The sequence below is a fragment of the Hyla sarda genome, chromosome 4 (genome assembly GCF_029499605.1).
Source record: "Hyla sarda isolate aHylSar1 chromosome 4, aHylSar1.hap1, whole genome shotgun sequence".
NCBI lineage: Eukaryota > Metazoa > Chordata > Amphibia > Anura > Hylidae > Hyla > Hyla sarda.
In genome coordinates this window covers 105,879,482-105,901,061 of record NC_079192.1, presented here as the reverse complement: position 1 = coordinate 105,901,061, position 21,580 = coordinate 105,879,482, and the positions used below count along the sequence as shown (strand labels likewise).

General features: G+C 39.1%; 1 protein-coding gene and 1 long non-coding RNA gene across 10 annotated transcripts in view; one reads left to right on the top strand and one right to left on the bottom strand.

The window, feature by feature from the left end:
• LOC130368337 (uncharacterized) overlaps positions 1–2,429 on the bottom strand; it is a 72,707-nt gene extending 70,278 nt beyond the window's left edge. For 2 of the 6 annotated variants that reach the window (XR_008892421.1, XR_008892423.1), the window contains exon 1: positions 1,976–2,429. This is a non-coding gene — a long non-coding RNA (uncharacterized LOC130368337). The remainder of the gene's footprint in view (positions 1–1,975) is intronic. The other 4 variants (XR_008892417.1, XR_008892424.1, XR_008892418.1 and 1 more) reach the window with 4 other exon arrangements.
• Positions 1,248–14,573, top strand: NR2F2 (nuclear receptor subfamily 2 group F member 2). 4 transcript variants are annotated; one of them, XM_056571861.1, is made up of 3 exons: positions 1,248–1,612; positions 8,748–9,275; positions 13,211–14,573. In XM_056571861.1, exons 1-3 carry the CDS (start codon positions 1,570–1,572, stop codon positions 13,483–13,485), a joined length of 846 nt encoding a protein of 281 aa, XP_056427836.1. In that variant the 5' UTR covers positions 1,248–1,569; the 3' UTR covers positions 13,486–14,573. The 4 variants fall into 4 exon arrangements, with proteins under 4 accessions (XP_056427836.1, XP_056427833.1, XP_056427834.1 ...); XM_056571858.1 differs by lacking the exon at positions 1,248–1,612 and adding an exon at positions 6,011–7,212 and having other exon boundaries at positions 8,727–9,275; XM_056571859.1 differs by lacking the exon at positions 1,248–1,612 and adding an exon at positions 6,015–7,212.
• The last annotated feature ends 7,007 nt before the right edge of the window (positions 14,574–21,580 follow it).

Below are 21,580 nucleotides of genomic sequence, written 5' to 3'. Positions count from 1 at the left end.
TATTAAAAAAAAAAAAAAAACAATTTTAAGTGATCTTCAATCATCACATTATCCAACATAACTACCCAACATGCACCACAGCCTTGTCATAGGCTGAATGGCTGCAACTAATCACTTACATCACACATGGAAACTTTCTATATTCCCATGGCTTGGTCTGCTAAACTTTGCTCCACCAATAACCTATAGATTTCACAGGACAATGCCTGCCTGTCATCAGTGCCACCCTTGTTGTCACTAGACATGCCAGGCTCTAGGTGGCAAATAATAAAAAAAAACTCTCACCTCTAAAGGGCTGTCTCATACATTCCCCATGAGCTGATTATCCTGGCAGCAATTGATTCCTAGCAATAACCTGCTTCTTCATAGTATCAATGCCAAGTTAAAGGGATCTGATAGTCACTTATTATTTTCCCCAACTCAATGTCTATAATTACAGCGTCTTCATAGTATTTTTTTTTTTTTTTTAGGATTATTGGAGGTGGCAAAATCAGTGGAAATTTCCATTAGGCTGTAAATATGTCATTAGCATTCAGAGCTGTGCTTAAGTTAATTTCTATTAAAGCCAAGGACAAATGACAATGAAAGAGCATTTGTTTCATTCTTCAGATATGACATACGTCTTAGGAGAACCTTGTTCTTAAAATAAATGCTCTTCCTTTTAGCATCAGTCTTTGGAACAGTGGCAAAAAAAAAAAAAAACTAAAAAAAAAAATCCATTAGATTAAATTGTGCAAGGCTGCCAGTGTCTATTTATTACATCTGTAATATATTAATGATCCATTCATTAGTTTGGTGAGTATATAATGAATATTACATGTGCCAGGCTTGAATATACTGTCCTTTAAACTCAATACATCAGATGACAGTGCAGTTATTAAAGTGAAATGGGGGATTGTTTTGGGAATGATGTATGCTGATGGGGAAAGAGTAGTCAAATATTTAAAGAGTGGAACTAATCACACATAAAGTTGTAATATATATATATATATATATATATATATATATATATATGTACATGTAATATATCATAAGTTTTGGGAATATTGGCAATAAGGCTCCTAAACAGAGGGAAAATCATGAAGTTAAAGATGTTTTTCCAATTGGGTGCTTGTTTTAAGTCTCATCTATCCCTGCCCCAAACTGGAAGGTGTAGCAGTGCTCTCTATTCCTTCTAAGGAATGAGATGAGAGGAGAGATCACTGTGGGCTGCTATACCTTGGGTATGGGGATTTTCTTAAAGGCGAGGCTCACATTCCTGACAAGCTGTGTGCTAGCTCTCCCAAACTCACTACATTTAAAGTTATAGTGTCAAGTTTTTTTTTTTCTTCTCCCAAAGCCTGCAAGCCAAATAGCACTTCCCTCCAAGCAGAGGATATCCCATTCACCTTTCTCCCTGCACCCTCTAGGCTTTTGCCTACTTTCCAATCAGTTTGTTCAATCGCCTAAAATAAACACAGTAAAGGGAGACCTTGTATTTTCTCTTTTGCAAGGAATTCTCATAACGTGCAAAAAGGGACTCATTTCACCTGCCACGGTATAAAGGGGATTTGCAGTTATAGGAAGAAGATGCAAGCCATTTGGGACGCAGAGCAAGGAAAATACGTGTTTGGTAGGTCTCTTTTATTTCATTTGCTTTATCTTGTGTTCTGGGGCTTGAGCTGCTCTATCTCTTTAACTCTCCTGGTTCCTGTGCTGACTGTGCTTCTTTGGGTCTGTGCTGACTGGGAAATATGCTGTGTGTTTGGGTTTCATGTAGAATCCTAACATGCCTATCTACAGCTCCAGTACTGAGTGGTCACTGGCATTGCCATCGTGTCCAAGCTGGAGCTGAGGAGCAGGGAATGCTGGAGCTTTCTCCCCTGCTGGAGGTTACTTTGTTCGGCTATAGCTAGGGGGGAAGCCTCGGTGTATGATCAGCAAGCAACGTAGAGCAAAGCAGCTGCAGATTGCAAGGAAAAGGCAGTGTACTTACCGACGTGTCGTCCTGGAGAGACTGCAGGGATAGTGTGCAGGCTGAATAGAATGGTCTGATCAGGCACACACGGTCCATCAATGAGACAGCACACTGCATCAGCCCCCTATATCCATCCACTCACCACTGCTTTACATGATGCACAAACTTTACCCAGCTCTCCAGCTATGTCCAAGCCAATTAATATTAAATCCTTAGATGCTAATCAGATTAATATGTACAGAAGTTTTTTTTTTTCTTCTTCTTCTTCCCTTTGCAACGAGCCAAAAGTCGTTTCCCTTTAAGATCCCATCTTTTTTTGCAGTGTACTCTGAGTTTCAAGCACATGAAAGCCTTACACTAGGGGGCAGACAGATACTGTACTTGCTCCAATCTTAAGCATTTTTTTTCTCTTCACCTCACAGCATATGCTCTAATTTAGCACTGTAAATTTTTCAGAGGACCCAACTCTGACAGCCCCTGGTGATTCTCAAAGTACCACAAGCCAGTGGTTAAAAATTGCATTGACTTCTAAGTTCAGAGTAACACAATGAGACTCACTCACCCCCATTCACGAGACTTCAGTGTGATGCTTGTGAAACACAACACACTACACTTCAGCACAAGCCAGGGGGACTGGAAGAATGCTGCTTTCTCCCAGTCGTTACGGGTTACTGGTCTTGTGTTTCATCATTTACTAAGGTCAGATGAGTCTGCTAAATTAAAAGCCAGCATACCTAGACTTAACCCTTAGGTGACGTCTCAGAGGATGATGATGAGGGTGATGAGGCACTGTATGGGTTAAATATTGAATTATTATCTAACACACCTTAATGTCAACACTGAAGGGGGGACATATGACAAATGGAATGGCTTCATGCTCCTTTCTATAGGGGACTATCCAGGATATATGGCACCCAATGCTGGGATCCATTGCATGGCCCAGTGTTTTCCAACCAGTGTGCCTCCAGCTGTTGCAAAACTACAACTCCAAGGAATTACAACTACCAGAATGCACGGATGTGTGTGTGTGTATATATATATATATATATATATATATATATATATATATATATATATACCTACATGGAGATTTCACATTCCAGGCTATAGGACACTGCTTCCAAGCCAGGGTGTCTCCAGCTGTTGCAAAACTACAACTCCCAGGAATTACAACTCCCAGAATGCACGGATGTGTGTGTCTATATATATATATATATATATATATATATATATATATAAGCCTACATGGAGAGGTCACATTCCAGGCTATGGGACACTGTTTCCCAACCAGGGTGTCTCCAGCTGTTGCAAAACTACAACTCCCAGAATGCCCGGATGTGTGTGTATATATATATATATATATATATATATATATATATATATATACATATATATATATATATATATATATATATATATATATAAATAAAAGCCTATATGAAGAGGTCACATTCCAGTCTATAGGAAACTGTTTCTCAACCAGGGTGCTTCCAGCTGTTGCAAAGCTACAACTCCCAGCATGCCCGGACAGCCGAAGGCTGTACGGGCATGCTGGGAGTTGTAGTTTCGCAACAGCTGGAGGCACCCTGGTTAGGAAGCAGTGGTATGGCCTATGCCTAGCCTTAACCTATTAATGACTTAGGACTGGACACTGCATTGGCCACGTTGACCCTTTCCTGTCACCAATAAGACTTTGACTGAACATCTATTCCATAACTATATTATTATTATTATTATTATTATGTCGATTCTCTGGAAGTACAGTATGCTCAGTGGCCCCCTCCGTGCCTTACCATCGCCTGGATTCTCTTTATTGTATTTCATCTCCCACCAGCAATACGATCTGATGTTTTAAACTCATATTTTCATTAACTTATGTTACTTAAAGATCCACTCATAGAATATTCTAATGGGGAGTGGGGTGAAAGGGTTATTTCAATGGAAGTTCCAGATTGTATTATTCTAAAAGAAATGTAGAAAGGGAAACATTCCAGCATTAGGTCCTCACATCATCTGTCACCCTTATAGCAACTGAATGCAGTCTCCACACAGGCACAATACAGCAAATGGAGACATAAATGTATTTATTATGTGCGATTTAGAAGATGCCCACTTACAGTACTGTGGCTATAGTAGTATATATGGTGTCATGTAGCACATTTTGTATTATATTGTATCATTACTATGCATGCCATGGTGCATCTCTAAAATATTACATTTAGTAGGAATATTTAAAAAAAATAATTATTGAAAACCAAATTTGCATATAGGAATATGTAATCTGCTAAACAAACGCTGACGGATAGATAGATAGATAGATTGATAGATAAATAGATAGATAGGAGAAAGATACTGTAGATAGAAGATGGATAGAGAGAGAAAGATAATAGAAGATTTGTAGATAGATAGATAGATAGATAGATATAAGATAGATAGATATATAGATAGATGAGATAGATAGATTTGAGATAGATATATAGATAGATAGATAGATATGAGCTAGATAGATAGATACAATAGATAGATATGAGATATATAGATACAATAGATAGATATGAGATAGATAGATAGATAGATAGATAGATATAAGATAGATAGATAGATATGAGATAGATAGATAGATAGATAGGATTAAAAATCTCCAATAAATAGACAGGGCACATGAACTGGGTTGTGTGTTGTGTGCTTGGACTATGATGCATTGGTTTTGCATTCAATATTTACGTAATGTACAGTAGTCTATACATATACTATGTTATATTTTCATGAAGTTAGCAACAAAGAACATTGCACCCTCACTTTTAGGAAGAGGCTGAAAATCGAATAAGGGCTTACTGTATTTGCACAGTTTCATGATACCTGGTACCCATGAGCAGGGTATATAACAGTAATATAATAGATGGAACCACATGATAATGACACTTTGTATGTGCAATTAGGCTTAAACCAACAAGCATCTGCATCCCAGGCTGACACGGAATGTAGGAAATAATAGTCCCAGCTATTGAGATTCTGATGGTCAAGTGATCAAACAGCACCGAGCCCCATTCTTTAGCACTAGAGTATTGTCCATCTGAACCTCTATCACCTCCCATGTGAAAGCCCTGTCTGCTCCTCCATTCTGCTCCTCTGCATACTGGAGCCTAGCAAGATGCTGCTGGTGCCCCCTTCCAGTCTGGTCAGTGAGGCAAGGGTGCATGTGGATGGGAATGTGGGGTTTATGTGTATGGACATTTAGTGTGTCACATAGTGTGTAGGTGTTTAGATGTACATTTGTATGTGGTATCAGTGCAGTGTGTTTTTGTGTGTGTTTAGGTGTTGTGTTTGTTATGTGTTCAGATGCATTTATATGTATGTGGTATCAGTGTTTATGTGTGTGTGTTTAGATGTGTTTAGATGCATTTATATGTATGTGGTATCAATGTGTATGTGTGTGTTTAGTTGTGTGTGTATATATATATATATATATATGTGATGTTGGTGTGTGTGTGTGTGTGTGATGTTTGTGTGTGTGACACACATATACACTATAGTAATCACTCGCAGCTCGTCTTGTATATACTATAGTGGTCACTTGCAGTTTTTTTACTATTATAACTCAGACAGTTATAGAAGGGAAAGGACTAAATACTAGATCTACTTTCTTTTAGCATCAGAAATGTGGTCACGTGAGCCCCCTCTGTCAATATCTACATGAATTCCCCTATAATGTTATATAAGTATAATATATATGTACTAATGTGTACATTTAAAATGTACTCCCAATGGAGACTCCAATAAATACCTTGGAGATCTACTATTCCCCTATTTGATTTATTTGTTGAGCATCCTCTTCTTGTCACCCTGCTCTCCAATCTCATTGTGTCTGTGGTGAGTGCAGAGCAGTGCGTGAGTGACAAGAGAGCGGACGGAGTTTAGGACCGGGCGGTCGCCGGATGGCAGGCACCCTGTACCACTAGGCTGGCCCTGACCAATGGGGTGCAGGGGGAGGGTTTGGGAGCCCTGACCAGTTAAACACAATCTCTCGCCTTATAAGGAGCGGCGTCTCCATGGTAACGTGTGCTAAGTTGCAGCAGTGGTGTCAAAGTTCACTATATAGAGAGCTCAGTGAGCTGATCGGAGAGACAGCAGCACTCTGCCAGCCCTTTCCTACAAATCGCAGTCACTTCCTACCCCCCCTCTCGCGCTCTCTTTAGCATATTTGATCACTTTGATTGCAGGCTCCTATTAGAGGGTTTATTCTGGTGCATGAAGGATGAGGTCCTGCCGGCTGTGATCTGCTCCTCTCTCCACTACTATTATTATTATTATTATTATTATTATTATTATTATTTGCTGCTGCTGCTGCTGGATAGAGTGGACTCTTGCCGTTCATGCTCAGAGAAGGAGGAAGAAGCAGAAGAAGAAGAAGCAGAGGGGATCTGAGTCCTGTGCTGGAGAGGCTCCCTACTGGCTGCTGCTGCCAGAGCTGGAGGAGAAGAAGAGCAGGTCTCCCCCCTCTCTAATAATCCTTAACCCTTTATGGCTTTCCTGAATGGCTGACTGTGATCTTCCCAGGACCTGGCCCCCAGCACTAAGTCTGCAGCTCACAGAGACACCTCCAAGTCTTCTCCAGACCAATAGTGCACCCACCCTTCTGCTGCTGCTACTCATCTGATTGTTTGCTGCTCCTTCTCCTTCTTCCTCTTCTTCTCCTTCTTTATTTCCCTCAGAACCCCCCCACCCCCCACCCCTTTTATTCATATATTAAAGCTGCCTTGGTCTGATCCCCACAAGCACCATAAGAAGAATAGGGGAAGAAGCAGTTTGGAAGAGGTTCCCCATAGATATGGCAATGGTAGTGGGTGCTTGGAGAGACCCTCAGGACGATGTGCCAGGAACTCAACCTTCACAGCCACCTCCAGGGCAAGGGCCAGCAGGGGCACCACACACCCCACAGACACCAGGGCAAGGAGTGCCCTCTACTACCCCTGCTCAATCCAACCCCTCCAGCCAGCCCAGCCAGAACCAGGGGGACAAGCAGCAACAACAACAGCAACACATTGAGTGTGTGGTGTGTGGGGACAAGTCTAGTGGCAAACACTACGGCCAATTCACCTGTGAAGGCTGCAAGAGCTTCTTCAAAAGAAGTGTAAGGAGGAATCTGACTTACACATGTCGTGCCAACAGGAACTGCCCTATAGACCAGCACCACCGCAATCAGTGTCAGTACTGTCGCCTCAAAAAATGTCTCAAAGTTGGCATGAGACGGGAAGGTATTGGGATTTCATTTGTTTTCCAGTCTATTGTTCTGTATTATTGCCCAACACCATCACCATCGCCACTATTATTCACTCTTGTAACTTTCTCATGCATGGTCAGCTCTGTGAGTTTTGCTTCTTTTTATCTTTTATTTCAGTACCCTTCATTGCTATTCTTGTGCCATTCTTGTTTATAATTATGATTTATTATTTTTATTACTACTATTATTGCTATTATTATTATTATTATTTATTATAATTATGGTAATTATCTTTTTGTTAACATACAAATAGTTATTTAGAACCCCATTGTATTTAGGGTTAATATTGAATGCAGACTCTTTTTTGTTATGTATTTTCTTCCCAACACAAAACCCCATCTCCATGGAATAATCTCCCTGGCCCCTGTGACCTAGAATGTCATTCTGCACAGGAGTTAAAACTGATTAAGATCAGGAGGACAGTTTGGAGCTGGGTCGTGTAACACACACTCACACACACATAGGCACTGACACATGCTCCCCCTCTCTACCCTCCATTAAAAATGACTAGTGAAGTTCCTGCTTCCATAAAGAAATAGAAACAGCCTGAGGTCTTGCAGTAGGGTTGTTGTTGTGTTGTTGTTGTTGTTGTTGTTGTTGTTGTAGCTGGTGCTGTGTGTCCGTGTGCATGCTTGTGTATTTGTGTGTGTGTGTCCTCTTGTGAAAGTCAAAACCTTTTGTGATCTAAAATGAGGCAAGGACAGGGAGCTGATAGTGTGCAGGCTGCCTCAGCAGGCTGTCTTCTATGTAGGCTAGGGGTTACAGCCTGCCTCTTCCTTTGTGTTCCAGCTGCTTTAGCTAACCCTGTCCTGCTCACAATCTCACGCACATCTCGCTTCATGTTGCAAACTCGACACAAATACTTTCCAAATCCCCCCCAACACTTTAGAAACATCACCCCCTCATTGTTCCATGTCTTTCTGCAAATGTAATGCAATAAAAACCACAGAGGCCTGCAAGCTGCAAGCACATCCATCAGCCACATTATATCTTTCTTCTTTCTTATAGGATTATAATTATGACATGTTGTTGTTGTTGTTTTTTTTTACTCTTTTACAATCCTATTGTCAAATCCTTTTTGTGAAACTGAGCTTCATTTAGTGTGTCTGTGTGTGTATATTTAAAAATACATAGACATATAGAGATATATATATAATTAAAATGAAACGGCAATATTATATGTGTAGATGGCAGAAGGAAACAGAAGGACATTATGAGCCCATATGGAAGAATAAATTGAATGTCTTCGCGTTTGGGAAGTCAGCAGATTTTTTTTTATTATTAAGCAAGCAAAGGAGAGATGTTTAAGCCATTGTGGGATGTGTGGTGTAGATTATGGGTTGTTGTAATTTAATCATAAAACACGATAACAGCACGGCACAGATCTGGGGAGATAATAATGCAATGGGACAGAATGTTATATTACAGCTTAGGGGAGAACAAGACTTGTTGGAGGAAAAAGTCACCCACTGATATTAATTGCTGTAGTTTCTTCTTTATTCACTGCAGCCGTACAGAGGGGCAGAATGCCACCCACACAGCCTACCCATGGCCAGTTCGCCTTGACAAATGGAGACCCTCTCAACTGCCATTCCTACCTATCCGGATATATCTCCCTTCTTCTGAGAGCAGAACCCTACCCGACCTCTAGATTTGGCAGTCAATGCATGCAACCCAACAACATTATGGGCATCGAAAACATTTGTGAACTGGCAGCCAGGATGCTCTTCAGTGCAGTGGAGTGGGCACGGAATATTCCCTTCTTCCCAGATCTGCAGATCACAGACCAAGTGGCACTTCTAAGGCTGACCTGGAGTGAGTTATTTGTGCTGAACGCTGCCCAGTGCTCAATGCCACTCCATGTTGCCCCTCTCCTGGCAGCTGCTGGTCTACACGCTTCCCCCATGTCTGCGGACAGAGTGGTGGCCTTTATGGACCACATACGAATCTTCCAAGAGCAAGTAGAAAAACTGAAGGCATTACATGTGGACTCGGCAGAATATAGTTGTTTAAAAGCTATAGTTCTCTTTACTTCAGGTAAGGACTAAGTCATTTTTGCTTATACATTTTGCATTATACATTTTGCTTTATATATATATTTATATACAGTACCTATTATCTATCTATCTGTCTGATTAAAGCACTAATAATTAAGGCTACCTTGGCAACTTGTGTTAAAAGTGTTATTTATTATTATTATTATTATTATTATTATTATTATTATTATTATTATTATTACTACTACCACTATTATGGCCCCAAACTTTGTCAGACTATAACTAATATTATTAATTATAAAAAAAAAAATGTATCCTGAATCTGGGATCATTTCTGGAAGTGATAAAAAAAATCCAAGTGAGATTATGAAATAATACAGTGATAAAATAGATGTAACACAGCACTCCCTTGCTGGGTAACATTACAGGGCTCAGTCCCCCTGCATGGAGTGTAGCTTCCAGCATGATCTGTTGTTTGTTTAAACTGCATGGGCCCAAATGATTGGGATTCCTAATGTATTTGTGAATCGGACGAGTTAAGACAAGCAGTCTGCTGTAACTTTAGACAGAATACAACTTTTAGTGCAGAAATGAGAGGCAAGCAAGACACATTATTTACCCAAAGCAAGCAGTGGGGGCAGGGAAGGGCAACACACACAGAAAGAAAGAAAAGTTTCCTTTACTCGACAAAAAGTATAATAAGTGTAATAATAATAATAACAGTCCAAAAATAATATTTAAAGTCAAATCTGCCCCTGATATTGTGATCACAATGCCGCTTGGGTTTTAGTGTGACAGGTATATAGCAGTAATGGATACATTCTGCAATCTAATTAGGTTGTATTGTAGGTTAATCTGTGGGAGTAATATATCTGGCAATAATTAACTCTTTGGAGCAACTTTGTGGGACAAATGACAAGTTTAAATGTCGCGAATCCAGGCGTCTGAGTGACTTTAGTAACATATTATTTGTGTGTGAATGTAGACATACATGTATATACTGTGTGCTATAGTCTTAACACAGGAAAAACATTCACACATCTTGCACATCGTTCCTGTTGATTAAATAAGAATTCGCAGACATTCATCGCCTGAGGCTTTCACTGCAGAATTATTAGATCACAAGTTATGTGTATCTCTTTTAGTAAAAAAAAAAAAAGTAATTCCGATCTATAATTAATATAGTAAAAGAACACTCCATACACATAATATAGTAAAAGAACACTCCATACACATAGAATAATAAAATAACACTCCATACACATAATATAGCAAAAGAACACTCCATACACATAATATAGTAAAAGAACACTCCATACACATAGTATAGCAAAAGAACACATCATACACATAATATAGTAAAAGAACACATCATACACATAATATAGTAAAAGAACACATCATACACATAATATAGTAAAAGAACACTCCATACACATAATATAGTAAAAGAACACTCCATACACATAATATAGTAAAAGAACACTCCATACACATTATAAAGTTAAAGAACACACCATACACATAGTATAGTAAAATAACACTCCATACACATAGTATAGTAAAAGAACACTCTACACACATAATATAGCAAAAGAACACTCCATACACATAGTATAATAAAAGAACACTCCATACACATAGTATAATAAAAGAACACTCCATACATAGTATAGTAAAATAACACATCATACACATAATATAGCAAACGAACACTCCATACACATAATATAGCAAAAGAACACTCCATACACATAGTATAGTAAAATAACACTCCATACACATAATATAGCAAAAGAACACTCCATACACATAGTATAGTAAAATAACACTCCATACACATAATATAGTTAAAGAACACTCCATACACATAGTATAGTAAAAGAACACTCCATACACATTATATAGTAAAAGAACACTCCATACACATTATATAGTAAAAGAGCACTCCATACACATAGTATAGTAAAATAACACATCATACACATAGTATAGTTAAGGAACACTCCATACAGATAGTAGAGTAAAAGAACACTCCATACACATAGTATAGTAAAAGAACACTCCATACACATAATATAGTAAAAGAGCACTCCATACACATAGTATAGTAAAAGAACACTCCATACACATAATATAGTAAAAGAACACTCCATACACATAGTATAGTAAAATAACACTCCATACACATAATATAGTAAAAGAACAATCCATACATTTAGTATAGAAAAAGAACACTCCATACACATAGAATAGTAAAAGAACACTCCATAAACATAGTATAGTAAAATAACACTCCATACACATAGTATAGTAAAAGAACACTCCATACACATAATATAGCAAAAGAACACTCCATACACATAATATAGTAAAAGAACACTCCATACACATAATATAGTAAAATAACAATCCATACATTTAGTATAGAAAAATAACAATCCATACACATAGTATAGTAAAAGAACACTCCATAAACATAGTATAGTAAAATAACACTCCATACACATAGTATAGTAAAAGAACACTCCATACACATAATATAGCAAAAGAACACTCCATACACATAGTATAGAAAAATAACAATCCATACACATAGTATAGTAAAAGAACACATCATATACATAATATAGCAAAAGAACACTCCATACACATAGTATAGTAAAATAACACTCCATACACATAATATAGTAAAAGAACACTCCATACACAGTAAAAGGTCTAGTAAATTTTATTATGATGATTGCTATTATTTATTACCTGTGGATTTAATAAATAATAAAGAAGAAAATAATTTGTAAGTGTGCACTGCAGCCACCCAACTTGTCCCCCAGCTAACCCCCTCCCCCCCCCCCCAAATCTATGTAGAAGAGTATATAGCTTGTAAGAATAGGGATGTATATGACCCAGGTCATGCTGGATCCATCTTGGTTATCCAATAAACACACGTGTATAATGGAAGGACCAAAAGACTTTCCTATCATGTGAGGATTATAGGACATATATGCACTGGAATAAAAGTTGTCAGAGGGTGCTGTGAGGGTTGTCAGTAGGTGGTCACCTAGTTTAGGGTTCACTAACATATAACATAGATAAGTTACACACTGAAGCCTTTTTTTTCCCCCACCACATGATTCAAATAATTTGCATGCCTTTTTAATGGCGTGAATAACAATATGCATGTGCTACTCTCTGCTTCCAAGAAGCCAATGACAGGTTAGGTCGCCACCCAATCTCTAGAGCAGTGTCTCCCAACCAGTGTGCCTCCAGCTGTTGCAAAACTACAACTCCCAGCATGCCCGGACAGCCGAAGGCTGTCCGGGCATGCTGGGAGTTGTAGTTTTGCAACAGCTGGAGGCGCAGACACTGCTCTAGACAGAGGCATTTGTGATTTAAAGCCCTTCTGCATTGTATTTAATGGTCAGAGTCCCTCTGTAGTCTCCCTGGGCCTTCTCTTAAGCCCAGCTCTAGTAGACTAGAAGAGAGAGAGGAGGATAAGAGTTTGCTTGGCTGATTCTGAACAACCAACACTGACAAGATGATCTTTAAAAGAGCCACTTAAGACATTTGCTGAGACTAAAGAAAAAAAACATATAGTCCTCCAAGGGAGAATAGATTAAGAGTCCAGGACTTCTATTCAGATGTGGCTCCTTATTCTTAGAAGCAGCTATGGAGTCATTAGTAGTCATCTGCTGATTTATCCTCACACTTGCCCAAGCCATGAATGTATATTGTAGCCCCAATGTGTTCTTACAGGATTGTATATATATATATATATATATATATATATATATATATATATATATATATATACATATATTTTATTCTATTTATTATGAGTTAATTGCTATGAACAAGGTGGGGGGAGGGTGGGGGGACCTCCCTAATTTGTGACAGGCCTTCAAGCCAACCCAAGCCAACCACCACCAGTCTTCTTAATGATATAATGACATTGTTTATCACACTTTCTTGCAGATGCCTGTGGTCTATCTGATGTAGCTCATGTGGAAAGTTTGCAGGAGAAGTCCCAATGTGCATTGGAAGAATATGTTAGAAGCCAGTACCCCAACCAGCCTACAAGATTTGGCAAACTCTTACTCCGTCTACCCTCCCTCCGCACTGTGTCCTCTTCTGTCATAGAGCAATTGTTTTTCGTCCGTTTGGTAGGTAAAACCCCTATAGAAACGCTCATTAGGGATATGTTACTCTCTGGAAGCAGTTTCAATTGGCCCTATATGTCCATTCAATAAAATACAAAGTATTGATGGGGGGGGGGGGGGGGGGGGGAATGAAGGGCAAACTTTAAAAAAAAACAAAAAAAAAAGACTCTGGGGTATGTTGGCTTAAAATTCCTTCTGCTAAGGCTGTTACAAGTTTACTTAAAGAAGAGGGAAGAATTTATTGGACTGTGAATTAAAAAAAAACACTAAACATAAAAAAAAGACTATTGATGAACTTTTATCAGAATGCATTTAAACCTGTCTGTTCAGAACAACTTGCTACGTATCTTTTTTTTGTTTTGTTTTTTGTAGAAAAAGGAGAAAAAAAATCTGAAAAAAAAATTCAACAGGGAATTTTAGTCTTTTTTGTAACCTTTTAAAAAAAATACTATCGCTAAAAAAAAAAAAAGTGCATTTATGGAAATGTGGAAAAAAATTAGCGGAAAGAAAGTTCTTTTTTTTTTGCCCACCCCCAAATTCTAAATTGTCCTCTGTGTCTATTTGTATCTATTAGCTGTTTTATTTCTTTTTTTCTTTTTTTTCTTTCCATTTTGTATTTTCCTGGTTCCAAACCAGTTTATTCTGTGGTTCTATAATATAATTTTTTTTTATATATATATATATATATATAAATATATTCTTGACTTAAGAGGTTAAAAAAAAAACTGTATCCTTAAAAGTATATGTTCTGTAAGAATTAAAACAGAGTCCACAAAATATCATAGGAAAAAAATGGAAACCTAAAGAATTGACACTAGAACCTTAGTTGGAAGCGCACTTATAAGTGATGAGCCTAATTTAATTATTATTCAGACCTGTAATTATTGACGCAGTTGAACCACGGTTTTATTTTTTTTTATTACACAAGACAGATTTTTTTTTTATATTATTATAATAATTATTATTATTTTATTGTCATAAATAAGGCAAACTGTGGGGGTTGAATTGTAAGGTATTCTGTGTCTAAGACACAGCAGCGCTTTAGACAATAAATGTTCCATACAGTATTCTTCATTCTGTTCTGAAGCTCCTATAACTGTTTGTATATTTGCAAATCCCTTTGTATTATAATTGTTGATATTTCCATATTTTTCTTTTTTTTTTTTTAAAGAGACAAACTACAATTGAAATCAGCATGACAAATAACACTGTTGGCACTTATACATAATGTGATTGATTCGGTGACTAGATTTTACAGTTTTGTGTTGCAAAAAAAAAACTGACGTTTTTTTTATTTTATTTTTGTTTTAATTATTATTATTATTATTTTTATTTTTTTTATCTTTTTTTTTTTTTTTAAGTGCAACTTTTTTTTTTCTGTAACCTGTAAAAGTTATCATAACTGAACTGTTTGGTCGAGTCTTTGTGTGTTATATTTCAAGACAAAAAAATTCAAAGTATTCAGAAATTAAAATATTATTTGATATCTGAAATCTCTTTGGCTGTGAAAAGTGTCTTTCAAAAACAAAAACAAACAAACACAAAGAATGATCTGATCCATACTTCCATGTGTATCTATTAATGAAGCCCCCTTGTTTTCAGTGTGGGGGGGGGTCTGGCTGAAGAAGGGGTTAATTTAATTTACTTTTCCTCCCTATTTCCCCCCCTATTATGTTTGCAGTGTATTTGCATGCCTAATTCGGCAGGAAACACTTAAACCTATGGTTTATCTATGGTTTAAGAGGTACTGGACATTATTGTTGCAACCCCCTTCCTAGTAACCTAATCCACAATTTCATTAAAAATGGATTTCCTAGGCCCATACTTCTAAGTGCCTGTATTTTAGCGAACTTATATTGTTAAACTTATCCAAAAAAAATTTACAAAAAAAAAAAAAATTTCTTTTGCATCTATTTTGTGAACATGAGAAAAAAGAGGACTATTTTGTAAATATCTGGTTATACACACACAGGATATTGGGGGGGGGGGGGGCAAGCCAGTGGCACATTTGTATATTCAGGTCAGTTGCTTTTTTTTATTGGGATTTCTGATTTGTTTTTGTTTTTTTCTTGGTTGCTCAATAATATTTTGTGATATGCGTTGTCGAGAGAGAGAGAGAGAGAAAGAGAAGCTCTGGGGTGACTTTTAGCTTAGGGGGGGGGGGTCCCTGTACAGAATTAATGTACAATTTTAGTATTATTATTATTATTCTAAATCCCTTGTCTTCTGAAAAGTTAAGTGAAAGGGACTTTAGACCTTTATAATAGAACCAGAAAGGGTTAAACATATATATGTAGGCATCCATTTGTTAATAGGGGGGGGGGGGTATATTTTGTACAAAAAAAAAAACAAAAAATGGCCATATTTTAAGATTATTCCAATGTCATTTTTTTAATTTTATTTATTGTCAATGCACGCCTGGACCATGATATGCTGTCTGATTGGGATTGATTCTAATAACATGTATAGGAGGACACACTAGGCTGGATGGATGCATAGAGCAGTGTTTCCCAAACAGGGTGCCTCCAGCTGTTGCAAAACTACAACTCCCAGCATGCCCAGACAGCCTTCGGCTGTCTGGGCATGCTGGGAGTTGTAGTTTTGCAACAGCTGGAGGCACCCTGGTTGGGAAACCCTGGCATAGAGCTCTATATACAAAAAAAATGAAGTTGCAACAGCACTCTAGATCAAAAAATGAAGGCTCTTAGCGCACTGTTTGATCAAAATGTATAGAGCTCTATATATACATCACACAGGGAGAGGAGCCAGCGCAGAGCACATTTGCAGAGTATTACTGACCTCTACTTTTAGGTTCCTCTATTGCAAGTCATTGCATTTGTGAGTGTATGAAGTTTTTGTATTACAAAAAACAAAAAAAAAAAAAAAGTCAAGAAAAATAAAATCCACAGGAAGTCGTTTTTGTGTTTAGCTTGTTGTAAACCATGTGTTGTAAATTGTCTCATTGGTATTAAATTATAATTTATGAATTTCAAACTGAAAACAAGTTTAGTCCCTCTCCTTATTGTATGCGCAGAATGCTGCAAGCTTTGGTGATGATGATGAGGATGATGAGGATGATGATGATGTGGGGTGCTGCTGCTGCTGCTGGTGACATAGAAAGAACATGTATGTGTGGATGCAGTTTTAGCTTTTATTATTATTATTATTATTATTTATACTTTAAGTTTTCTTTTTCGTGTTGGGTTGGAACAAAAGATCTTTCTTGGACAAAAGAGAAAAGGTGGTGGTGGTGGGGGGGGGGTGGTGGTGGAGGGGGGTGATTTAAAAGCAAGGTCTGGGAAAATGTTAACCTTTTCTTTGCTGAAATGCTGCATTGCCCTGTAGGAAGCAATGTAAATGGGACTCGGGAGTGTAAGGGTTAAGTTAGCATTTTTTTTATTTATTTATTTTTTTTAAAGATGGCAACACAAGTGTCTTTCTTTTCTCCTGGCTGTTCTGCTTTATTTCTTCCCAATGCTGGTGTGTGTTAGCCAAACACGATCTCAGACAATAAAACCCACAGTGAAGATCTTTGATCAACACCATCTTATGGCACATCTGAAACATGCAATAGAGGGAGGGGGGGGGGGGTAAGAGAAGGGGGTGCACAGGCTATTAGGACAGATCCACAGTGTTCTAACAAAAACAAAAAAAAATACTCAGTGTGCGATCTACTGTAGTAAAAAAATAAAATAAAATAAATAAAAACATAAAAAAAAAAAAAAGAGTGCAATGAGGATCTGTAAGGTTACAGAGGATCCCAGATCACACACAGAGGAGCCTCCTCTGTTTACTTAAAGTGGAATTTTAGGGGGTGTCGTAACGTGTGAAAGTATGTCTTCAGCTTGTTGGGGACTTGTGTGTCCTATTAGCTGTGGCAACATGGCGTCTTTCAATGCAATGCTGTACAAAGCATAGGCTAATACAAAACACATTGAGACAAGGGGGACCTTCTCCCCATCCATCCATCCATCCATGAGCAGCAGTCAGTCCTATGTAACTCCTCTTCCTCTATCACTCAACTAAAGACAACAGATAGACCCCCCCAGGACAACAAGGCAAGAGTTTATTTTTTAAACTCAAGAGAAGCGAATGAACATTAACCCCTTGGGTGATCTCCCTGGTGTAGATGTGAGGTCTATTTTACCTCCCTAAACCAGCAGTGCAGCCACAATGCTAAAAGTTGTCGGAGACTTCAGTGACAGAGTCACTGAACAAATCTTATCGTAGGTTGCAGCAAGCCTTTAACCCATGAGATGCCTGAATTTATGGAATTCCACACATTATGGTTTCAGTGTCTAGACACTAAAAGGCTGTTGAAAACTGTTCAGCAGGGCTGTTGAATCTTTAGGCCATGATATTTTTGGGTGTTGTTATTAGGCTTTGTCCCTTACTGGCCCAATAAGATCTAGAATATTGCTTCTCAACCAAGGTGCCTCCAGCTGTTGCAGAACTACAACTCCCAGCAGGGTTTCAGTGTCTAGACACTAGAAGGCTCATAGCCGTGCTGTTGAATCCTTAGGCCATGATAATTTTAGGTGTTGTTATTAGGCTTTGTCCCTTACTGGCCGAATAAGATCTAGAATATTGTTTCTCAACCAAAGTGCCTCCAGCTGTTGCAAAACTACAACTCCCGGCATGGTTTCAATGTCTAGACACTAGAAGGCTCATAGCAGGGCTGTTGAATCCTTAGGCCATGATATTTTTGGGTGTTGTTATTGAGCTTTGTCCCATACTGGCCCAATAACATCTAGAACATTGTTTCTCAACCAGGGTGCCTCCAGCTGTTGCAAAACTACAACTCCCAGCAGGGTTTCAGTGTCTAGACAATAGAAGGATCATAGCAGTGCTGTTGAATCCTTAGGCCATGATATTTTTGGGTGTTGTTATTGAGCTTTGTCCCATACTGGCCCAATAAGATCTAGAATATTGTTTCTCAACCAAAGTGCCTCCAGCTGTTGCAAAACTACAACTCCCAGCATGCCCGGACAGCCTTCGGCTGTCCGGGCATGCTGGGAGTTGTAGTTTTGCAACAGCTGGAGTCACCCTGGTTGGAAATGACTGATCTAGAATATAACCCGATGCTTGCATTAATAGTTTTATTCTGTGCTAGTGTGTGAGAAGCTTCATGGGGTTCTGCCATGGAGTGGTTGTCAGCAGACTGCAGTGGACTGCTACCTGTCAGACACTTCTGCAGAATATTATGCAAACCATACACCTGTTGGAAGAGTTATAAATCCTATCGTGTCTAAGATAACACCATGATAACAGCCCGAGTAGTCCCTTATTTTTACAGTTCAATTAAAACAGATGGATGTGACATTATTACATTGTAAAATGCCGAGTTATCTGGAAAATGATATTGTGATGATAAAATGTAATGCAGCTATTTAGTAACAAGAAACCCAGAGGATACACTGTTGGGGTTTCCTCTGTGAATTTTAATTTAAAAGGATATACACATGCTATAAGGAAGGAGATGTCAGGGGGATACATGGGTATTCATTAAACATGGTGTTGGGCTTTAACTGGTTAATTCCAATAGCAGGTCCCAGTCTGGTGCCCCTTCCCTTTGCTTGTAAGGTACATATTATAGGAATGATAGCACTGGGGATTTACAGGGGTTGTGATGGGAAGATGTCTGGTCCTTCAGCCTCTGTAGTAGACTCTTTCCCCAGCCAGCAGAGTAGAGAGGATGGAGAGGGGATCCGGATCAGTAGAGAGGAGGGAGAGGGGATCAGTAGAGAGGAGGGAGAGGGGATCAGTAGAGAGGAGGGAGAGGGGATCCGGATCAGTAGAGAGGAGGGAGAGGGGATCAGTAGAGAGGAGGGAGAGGGGATCCGGATCAGTAGAGAGGAGGGAGAGGGGATCAGTAGAGAGGAGGGAGAGGGGATCAGTAGAGAGGAGGGAGAGGGGATCCGGATCAGTAGAGAGGAGGGAGAGGGGATCCGGATCAGTAGAAAGGAGGGAGAGGGGATCAGTAGAGAGGAGGGAGAGGGGATCCGGATCAGTAGAGAGGAGGGAGAGGGGATCAGTAGAGAGGAGGGAGAGGGGATCCGGATCAGTAGAGAGGAGGGCGAGGGGATCCGGATCAGTAGAGAGGAGGGAGAGGGGATCAGTAGAGAGGAGGGAGAGGGGATCCGGATCAGTAGAGAGGAGAGAGAGGGGATCAGTAGAGAGGAGGGAGAGGGGATCCGGATCAGTAGAGAGGAGGGAGAGGGGATCCGGATCAGTAGAGAGGAGGGAGAGGGGATCCGGATCAGTAGAGAGGAGGGAGCGGGGATCCGGATCAGTAGAGAGGAGGGAGCGGGGATCTGTAGAGAGGAGGGAGAGGTGATCCGGATCAGTAGAGAGGAGGGAGCGGGGATCAGTAGAGAGGAGGGAGCGGGGATCAGTAGAGAGGAGGGAGCGGGGATCCGGATCAGTAGTGAGGAGGGAGCGGGGATCCGGATCAGTAGAGAGGAGGGATAGGAGATCAGTAGAGAGGAGGGAGCGGGGATCAGTAGAGAGGAGGGAGAGGGGATCAGTAGTGAGGAGGGAGAGGGGATCAGTGGAGAGGAGGGAGAGGGGATCAGTAGAGAAGAGGGAGCGGGGATCAGTAGAGAGGAGGGAGTGGGGAACAGTAGAGAAGAGGGAGCGGGGATCAGTAGAGAGGAGGGAGCGGGGATCAGTAGAGAGGAGGGAGCGGGGATCAGTAGAGAGGAGGGAGCGGGGATCAGTAGAGAGGAGGGAGCGGGGATCAGTAGAGAGGAGGGAGCAGGGATCAGTAGAGAGGAGGGAGTGGGGATCAGTAGAGAGGAGGGAGCAGGGATCAGTAGTGAGGAGGGAGCGGGGATCAGGCTTGCGCTCCGCTGATCTCACTTGACAGAGCGTGTGTTCAGGCAGGACTGGATAATTTGTAACCCTGCTCCTTTATTAGAGATGGACAACGAACTAATGAGCTCTCCCCCAGCACCGGGTCAGCAGGGCCTCTGTCCTTCTCCTAAACTTTTCTTTATTCCACAGACGAAGACTGTAGATCTGACCATTCCCTGTGCGATTGATTATTAGATCACTGATCACCGAGGAATCGATTAGATCGTGTGTATCAGACAGTGACAAGTCCTAGGTGTTACATTCACTCCGAATGCATGTTAGTTCTTGTGGTGGTCTCCATGACGAGGGGATTATTTCCGGAGATTATATTCTGAGAATAGACTGTAAGGTCACATCATACAATCTCATATGTGTGGATGTGCAATATGTATTTGATTTACTATTTATGGGAAGTATCCAATGATTGATCGAGCGATCTATCTATGAGCCGCTTCTATCGCTGTGTCTATTGTCTATCTATCTATTATCTATCTATCTTTATTATCTATCTTTTATATATCTATCTATATCTTTTCATCTTTCTATCAATCAATCAATCAATCTATCTATCTATCTATTGCATATATATCTATTATTTATCTATATTTTTATTATCTATCTATTATCTATCTATCTTTTTATTATCCATCTATTATCTATCTATATTATCTATCTTTTATCTATCTATCATCCATCTATATATTTTCATCATTTATCTATCAATCTCAATCTATCGCATATATATCTATCTATTTACTATCTATCTTTTTATTGTCTATCTTTTCATTATCTATTTATCTATCTTTTAATTATCTATCTTTATATCTATCTATTATCTATTTATTATCTCTATCTATTTATTATCTATTATCTATCTATTAATCTATCTTTTCATTATCTATCTATTTATCTATCTATTTATCTATCTATCTATCTATCTATCTATCTTGTATCTGTCTGTCTATCTATCTATCTTGTATCTGTCTATCTATCGCTGTGCCATCGTCCAGGTACCGTATCTATCTGTCTTTCTTTCTATCTATCCATCTCTACAGGTCGATCTATTGATGATAAATAATTATCAGATCGGATTATTTGACATCCTTTGCCTTTCATTTGCATATATTTAAGCTTGGCCATAAACAATGGTGTATTTTACGATACTTTTTTAACCCATTAATAACTTACTACATATCTGTATGTTCAATAATGACTGTCTCCAGCTTATATCCAGAAAGCAGTGTATTCTACAGGGTGCCTGCTTTTACTTTAACATTTTAGGCCATTTTCTGTGTTCTTTCTATTTGATGTTATGGAGAACATGGGGAGC